Raw genomic sequence first — 8253 nt, 5'->3', positions numbered from 1 at the left:
GAGGGGCTCCCGGCCCCCACAGAGGGGCTCAGCCGTCGCCGTCTCCCGGCCCGAGTCCGGCCCCCACAGAGGGGCTCCGCCGTCGCCGTCTCCCGGTCCGAGTCCGGCCCCCACAGAGGGGCTCCGCCGTCGCCTTCTCCCGGCCCGAGTCCGGCCCCCACCGCCGGCTTCCGCCCCGAGTCCGGCCCCCAGAGGGATCCTGCCGTCGCCAGGACCTGGACCTTTTGGTTTTTTGAACTGTGGTTTATGACCTATTTCTGGACTGCCTGCCGGCTTTGTTTTTTCTCCCCCTATAGACTTCGGATTATCTGCCAGACTGTTCTGGACACCTTTTTTTTTTTTTTTTTTTTTGTCCCTCCTCTGGACCCCCTCCACCCACCCGGCTCATTTTGGACCTTGTTCAGTGCCCGTTCGGCCTCATTGTGCGCCAGGTGGCGCACGTAGAGGGGGGGTTACTGTCATGACCTGCTCCTGGGTTCCCCGATTGCCCCCCGTGACGATATGAAGGAAAGTTGCAATCTGTGCATCTTTTACATGGTTTAAGCTTTCAAGCTGATAACTTTAGCCTGTTTTCTTTTTTCTTTTCCAGTTGTTTTCTACAGTTAAAGGGCTGAACATGGGTTGCTGCAGTTCTTGTGATTGTGTCACAAAGTGGCCTGTATTCAGAGACTGACTCAGCCTTTGAGAAGGAGTGAAAAGTTATTTAACACCAGACAGATCAGATGCATATCGACATATTTTTATTTTTTTTTTTGTCAGCTGATGTTGTCGGACAGCTCCCTCTCTGGAGGCGGGAGCAGGCTGCAGAGCCCCGGGGGGGCGTTTCCTGGAGCCGCGCTCACCTTCCCCCGCTGCACCTCACCTGTCAGGTGGAACCTACGAGGCTGCAACAAGCTGGTGTAGTTACTGGAAAACTAAAAAACAAAAACAGCGCCATGGAGTCTCCTGTGAAGGATTCCCCCGTCAGACCGGGTTTTCACAGACTAGAGATCCAGAAGACGACATGGGACGTCCCGGAGAGGTATACGACGCTGCGGTCCATCGGGTCCGGAGCTTACGGGACAGTGTGGTGAGTTTTGCCCGGGGAGGGCGCGAAGGACTTCGGGTACACCGACGAGGAAAGTGCCGCTTGGGTGACTCCCAGCAAAGTACATTGTTGTTGTTTTTTCTGATAATGTAGCTACTGATAAGTGTTCTCAAGTCTGTAATTATTAAACTATTTAGTCTTGCCTGGTACTAACCCTGTCCAGAGGAAAGGCAGCTCTTATAGAAAAATAAGCATCTACTGTGTTTTACACAATAAGGTATATTACAATCATCCACATCCAGCTTCTATAAATAGTTATTAATTATTATTAGGCTGCTATGTTTTTCAAATCATCTAAGGTGCTTCAGTTTGTCCAGTCTGAATAGTAAAACACTTTGCACCACAAATGATTTCCTCCAGGCTGTCTAGATTTATGTACCTCTTAAGTCTGCATTCCACTCCAAGAATCGGTCGCAGGCAGTCCGAGAGGCCCAGATTACACTCAACAACTGCTAACAGAAGCACTATTGTCCGCCTGAGGCGAGTCAGCAAGTCAATGCAGGTCCTCCAATATGACAGGAATCTCCACCGCCAACGGAGGACAACGCAGCCTGCAGGAATCCAAGATATCTCAGACACACTTTCATCTGATGATAAGCCACTGACAGACCAGATGTTGTTGCTGATTTTATCATTATGTAGCAGAAGGGACAACAGGCCTGAATGCTAATCTGAATGTTGTATTTCAGATATTATAGATAAACAGGTTTCTTGCTATCCTTTTTCTTTCTCTCATGGCATATTTCAGACGTCTGTGTGTCAAGATTTGTTTTGTTACCCTGTGAACTCCAACAGAAACTCCCCCAAAATGTAAAAATACCCCAATAATAATGTAAAGTAGATGGGAAGCAAAGAAAAAACATAAATACAGTAGAGCTAAAGATTAGTCAACAGTAATAAGTAAAAAAGAAGCCAAATATTCTCTGGTGTCAGCTACTTATGTGTAAGGATTTGACGCTCTTTTTTTGTTTTAAATGGCTCTTATTTAAATATCTTGGGATGTCAATCATTTCACAGACTGAACAGTGAATCACACGTATTGGAATTTATTTTTATTTTTTCTAATTAACCAGTACTAGTACTTAGTGTTAATCGCAGCCCTTAGACGAGCCACCACGTGTCCTGTCACTGACGCTGTCGTCGTTCTCGTTTAGCTCCGCCATGGACCAGAAGACCAAGGAGAAGGTGGCCATCAAGAAGCTGTATCGGCCTTTCCAGTCCCTCATCCACGCCAAGCGAGCTTACAGGGAACTCAGGCTGCTGCGCCACATACAGCATGAAAATGTAAAAGTTCACTATTATTAACAACTTTATCAATACAATACAATCGACAGCAATACCCCGCCGAAAGTACCACTTGTTAATTTGTTTTAAGATTCAAGGATTCAAGGTCTTTTATTGGTCACCAGCAAGGCTATACATGGTGTAATGCACAGTGAAATGCGTTGTGCACCTGTTCCACTCTGAAACAATAATAATAAGATAAATAAGGAAAAAACACACACACAAAATAAAACAATATATGTGAATGTATACATATATATACATATATTTGCTGAGAATCTGTTGTTTTTTTACTCTGGTTGTTCACACTTTTTAAACAGGCATGTCGAGCATGAAAAAATAAATAACAAATCTTCAGTATGCGATGTAATTACAATATCGAGGCTCGGTTTTATATCAGAGTGTCTCTGGAAGCCAAGATACAGACTGGCTTCGTAAAGGTTTTAGTCTTGCTCACAATCTTGGTTCCATTTTCTCCTCTCTCTCGCTCTCTCAAGATTTTGAGGATAAGCAACAACCTTTGTTGACCGTTCAACAAACGCTCTTGATCTCAGCAGTGTGACCTGACTAGCTGGGAGTGTTGTGTGTTGTTGGAACCCTCATGGCTCATTTATTTTTGTCCAAAACCCCTCGGGATGAGCTTCAGTGTAATCATTTGTTTTGTCATATAAAAACAGGCAATCACAAAAAGACTTCTGCCATTGAACTGAAAAGAGGAAGTGGCTGTTTCAGCTTAAGCTCAAACTTATTAACCCTTTCCACCCTTTACCTGTTAACATGCAACTTGCCGCCATTTTTTTCCCCGAAGGTTATAGAACTACGTGGCAGTCATTGTTGTTTGTTAACTCATTGTTGCTATAAGGCTGTTTTGTTTTTTTCATTCTAAAAGAGTTTTGATAAGACAATGCTGTCAAATGGTGCTCTTTCAAAACTCTCAATCCAGTCTGGTTTTACCGATGGGGAAACGTATTGAACTCAGTAATAAAGGTTGCTCATTTTCATTGCAGTTGCTGAGCCGTTACTGTAAGTGATTTTTGGGGTGTTTTTTTTTTCTAGGGTTTAGAAATGTGTGCAAGTGTTTCATGTGTCTATCAACAGAGATTTTGGTGTCGTAATATCTTCGCCATGTTTGTCCTTAAAGGTGATCTGCCTCCTTGACGTCTTCACACCCGACTCCACGCTGGAGAAATTCCAGACCTTGTGAGTTGCGAGCAACGAACAACATTCTCCTGCTAGTTGTCACGACTTGTTGAGACCTTGTGTGTGTGCATGTGTGTGCATGAAAAGTTCAGGCAAGGAAATGTGAGAGCAAGCTTATTCTTGTTTGTTTTGGTTGGTCTGTGCAGTTGTACTTCATCGCCATAGAGATGAGCTCTTTACCTCTTGAGAATTTAATGTCCACGTCACAGAACGCTTGCGACAGTATTCAGACTTAATGTCCTTTAAGGGATATTTGTTCTGGCTAATCAATGTGTCCTATGGCTCTTCTCTCTTTAGTTATATGGTAATGCCATTTGTAGCTCAGGATCTGGGCCACATAATGAAGAAAAGGAGGTTAACTGATCGCATCATCACATACCTGTTCTACCAGCTTCTAAGGGGCCTGAAGGTGAGTACGTTCTCATGTGTTTTTTTAATATATTACAAGGAGATTTATATGAAGCCCATACTGCCGCCTTTTGAAAACGAGTGCTGTTTAACTAGAGCAGGCAGAGAAAAATGAAGCCCTGCGAGCATTTGAATCACCAGATGAAGGAAGCACAAATCCTGTATTTCAACCTTTCCATAAATCTGCAATCTAATGTCTCGGTCTCAAGCAGCTACATTTGCACATAATGTTTAGTATGTAGTAAGTCTGAACTGAACACTGTTGGAAGGATGTAAGACTACAGCAGCACAAGGTGAAACATGCAGAGAGAGTCTTGTGCCGCCTTCTAAATCACTGAAATGAATGTGATAATATACAGTGCTTAACAAATGTATCAGACCACCACCCAGTGTCAGGTTTATGCCACAGCTGCCCTAAAATTAACAGCTTCTGTAGTGGTTCATACACCAGTATGGAGAAGCTCTTTAACCAAAATGATATTTTAATAGTAAAATATGATTAATATTGTTATCCATGAATTTTTAAATTTACTGTTTTACAAAGAAAAAACTGAAAAAATAGTAAAGCACATTATTATTTCTTGATTATGATGTCAAATTATAGTTATTTGCTTGCATTCCTGAACAGAAATGAGTTTGTGGTTGAATGTTGTGCTTGATTCATTAATCGGAGAAGCCCAGTGGCTCAGATTTGAGTATAAAAAGGTGAATTCAGTTTGAAATTCCTCATTCCACCTCAAAATGGTAACATTTTGAGAGCTAAGTGCACATTAAAGCCCTTCATGATGCTGATCGGTCTGTTCGTGAAGCTGAAATCATGTCTAAAGAACCAGACACTCATTTTTAAGCTCTGCGTAAATATCCTGTCTGGTCGAGGAAAAAAGTGGTGATAAATTATCTTGTTACCTCAAGAAGTTAGGCTTTTGTGTCCTTGAGATAATGAGATAAATGTATTTGTTTTAATAAATAAACAGTTTTGTTATATCGAGATAACAGAGTAATTCATTCATGATCTCGAGATAGCTGCAGATGTCGACAAGGTGCTATTGTGGCATTAATTATACTGGCAAACTCATTTTTTTATATATATATTTAAAGACCAAATATGTATCAGATACATTTGGTTTTAAATTTATCTATCAAGCCATCCATTTATGCATCAGTTTATTTCAACCTTTGTGATTGCACAACACAGCGCCCTGGTAAAAGCAGAGCTAACCACGTGTACTTTTTCTCTTTTCTACATTCTCTAGCACCTCTTGAGGAATCTCCAGGCATTGTAAGAGCAGACAAGCGATACTGTCTCCCAGGAGAGTTGAAAATACTCAGAGCTGACCTGGAGGTGCCAGGCTAAGGGTCAGGGTTAGGGTTAGGGTGCTCAGATGTCTGGCTGTCTTCAGTATGAAGGAGCAGCTGTTCTACTTGATCCTCCTTGATATTATACCATTTTTCACTCCGTTCCAAAAGTAGAGACCAGACTGCAAGCGAGCAAATCTCATTTTAACCACTTACTGTGGAGATCTTAAATCCTTTTTCGTAACAACTCAACACTCAGGATAATTACCGAGCATGTGAAACTTTGTCTAAAGTGTAATTGCAGAGCACGGAACCTGGCTTTTAAACGCTTTCCCTGTGAATGCCAGACCATAAAACTCAGAAGCCTTAAAAGCAACTCACTGTCAACGTGAAAGGCCCCATTTTAATGCAGCGTCTGAGACTGCAAACCACCTCTGGGTGAAATGGAAGCTCCAAATGATGCTCCAGATCCACTGCATCATTTGCAAAAGGCAGAGATGCAATCCTGAGGCCACGACACTGACAAAAACTTCTAACCACTGAGATCACAAAAAGGTGTTATGGCTGAGACTAGGACACTGAAGAGATTCTGTTATTGTACTTTCTAATCCATTTTGTTCTAGTTTTCCTTATTACAATTCATTCAATGTCTGATATTTATCAAAGGCAGGTCTAAGCCTTCCTGGGAGCCAAAGCCGAACTTGTCAGTAACAAAAAAGACAAGAAAGGTCTTTTAAACTTAAAGACATTCAGTCAATGTGCCACACAGAAACAGCACAGGTTCCAGTCTGCTATGAGGGCGCTCTCAATGGCAAGCAGTGTTAAATTTAAAAAAATGTTATTTTAATGTGAACCGAGTCCCCAGCTTTGTATTGATTTTAAACTCTCTTGAACATGTCATCCTCATATCCTCATAGCCTCCCATTAAAGAGGGGAAAAAAACAGCTGTCACTAAAATGAGTTGAAATCGACAAAAGTAATAATAAATAAAAATTTAATGAAAATCATGACATTGCTTTTGAATTGTGGTTCAGCAGAAAAACAAACAGAACAACAAAAACAAGCATGATGGGACCCGTAAACTAATATTTTGTTGAACAACCCTTTGAGCCAATCACTGCAATCAGCTGTTTCCTGTAACTCTCAGTCAGACTTCTGCACCTGTTGACAGGTATTCTGACCCACTGCTCATTCGCAAAGTGCTCTAATTTGTCTTTTTTTTATTTTTTAAATTATTCTTTTTAGCCACAATTCAAAAACAATGTCTTATGACACTAAATTATAATTTAGCACATTTTTATTTATCTTTACTTTTTTTCAGTTTCTAGATATTTGAGTAACTATTGTTAATTTTGCCTTTTCTTTAATGGAAGGGTCTAGATACATTTGAGGATCAGTATAGTTACTCTGATGAGCTGTAGAAATTCCATTCATTGATAATCAAAGGTAGCAGTTTGACAAAGCAGTGTGTTCTCCCATACCAGCATAATAAATGTCTTCACCTTAAATGCCATTCACATGTCTGAATGTGTAATGGATGTGTCACTGCTTTACCCTTTAACCACTCAGGCCTTTCCAGTCAGTGCTGGTCAATGTGTAACCAAGAGTGTTCAGCGGAAACAAAACAGAAAGCTCCTTTTAAACTTGAACACTGGACCAAATGTGTGTAAAGCGGCCTTGTCTTTAAAATAAGTCGCAGAGGTGTTTGATCCCGACGTGTCCTCTTCTTATTTGTGCTGGAAAGGCACTCTGGATTCTGATGGCTTGAAAATGCACAAAACACAGCGCTAACAATCACCTGTGGGTGGAGACTGTTGTTCTGTCTACAGCTTTACAACATGCCATCGAGATAACCATGTGCCTGTGGGTTTTCCCGCTCTGCTGCACAAACATTGCTGTCTATGTGTGTCTCATAAGCTGTTTCACATTGTGTGTTTTTAATCTACCCTTTCCCTTCTTCACAGTATATTCACTCTGCAGGGATCATTCATCGGGTTGGTATATAATCATTTTGTTACACTGGAGCCTTCATGTCTCACTCGAGTTTACTTCTGAATTGCAGTTTGAGGAATAGTTTGGCATTTTGGGGTATAATCACTTGCTTGTTGTTAAATACGAGGCAGGTACCAGCTGCTAGTTAGCTTAGCTTCGCATAAAGACTGGAAATTAAGATTAAACCAATGGCAAGGACTGAGCATTCATATATCAATAACTTATGACACTAATGCATGTGTATGTATGACGTAATACTCTCATTACCTAATGTGACCTCATGTTCACTTGCTGACTCACGTTACTCACCGGTGAGTCTCCATTTCTACACGTTTAGTGCTAACTATACAGATCGTTGTGCACTTTTAGGAGTAACAAGTGCAACCAAGCATTTCATAAGTAGAGATCAGTGTCTGACATTGCTGTGGTGGAACTTTGTCCAGCTCCTCTTTGCAGAGCTGCCACAGTGGAGGGGTTGTGAGCATGAACAGCACCTTTCATGTCCTTCAACAGTATCTCATGAGATTCGAGTCTAGAATTTGAATTGCTTTCACCAAAATAGGACTTTATTTCTTTCAAGACATTCAGAGGTGGACTTACCCTCGTGTTTGGGATCATTGTCTTTCTCCATAACCTGGTTACTCTTGAGAATGGGTGATTGTCCTTCTGGATTTTCTGTCAGAGAGCAGAATTCACACAGTTTCCCACAGTTTATAGACATCATTAACATCACTCTGCCATCTCCACCAATCACCAAAGGTATAATGTGGAGATGATGATGATGTTTGTTAAAAAGACTGAAGTCTTGACGGTGTCCTAGCTGTAAATTTAAGCTGTCAAGGCTGCTCGGTGACAAGAACTGCGCTTTGTGATGCTGGTGATGCAAATAGGGGATCCTCTTTAGACCAGACCATCTCATTTAGCAATGCTTTGTTTGTCACAGAGCTTTGATAGAGTTTCCTCCTAGATCAGGGGTGGGCAATCCT

The 8253-nt window shown here is 41.5% G+C and overlaps 1 protein-coding gene across 1 annotated transcript in view; it reads left to right on the top strand.

Moving 5' to 3' along the window:
- The first annotated feature begins 847 nt into the window (after positions 1-847).
- LOC103367857 (mitogen-activated protein kinase 14A) overlaps positions 848-8253 on the top strand; it is a 12962-nt gene continuing 5556 nt past the window's right edge. The window contains exons 1-5 of the mRNA XM_008296017.1: positions 848-1069; positions 2242-2371; positions 3513-3571; positions 3869-3980; positions 7240-7269. Of these exons, the coding sequence (XP_008294239.1) occupies positions 936-1069; positions 2242-2371; positions 3513-3571; positions 3869-3980; positions 7240-7269 (465 nt within the window). The 5' untranslated portion in view covers positions 848-935. The remainder of the gene's footprint in view (positions 1070-2241; positions 2372-3512; positions 3572-3868; positions 3981-7239; positions 7270-8253) is intronic.

This window comes from Stegastes partitus, unplaced genomic scaffold (assembly GCF_000690725.1).
Source record: "Stegastes partitus isolate 25-593 unplaced genomic scaffold, Stegastes_partitus-1.0.2 Scaffold1094, whole genome shotgun sequence".
NCBI classification, from domain to species: Eukaryota; Metazoa; Chordata; class Actinopteri; family Pomacentridae; genus Stegastes; species Stegastes partitus.
This window is presented reverse-complemented; position numbering and strand designations above follow the sequence as displayed.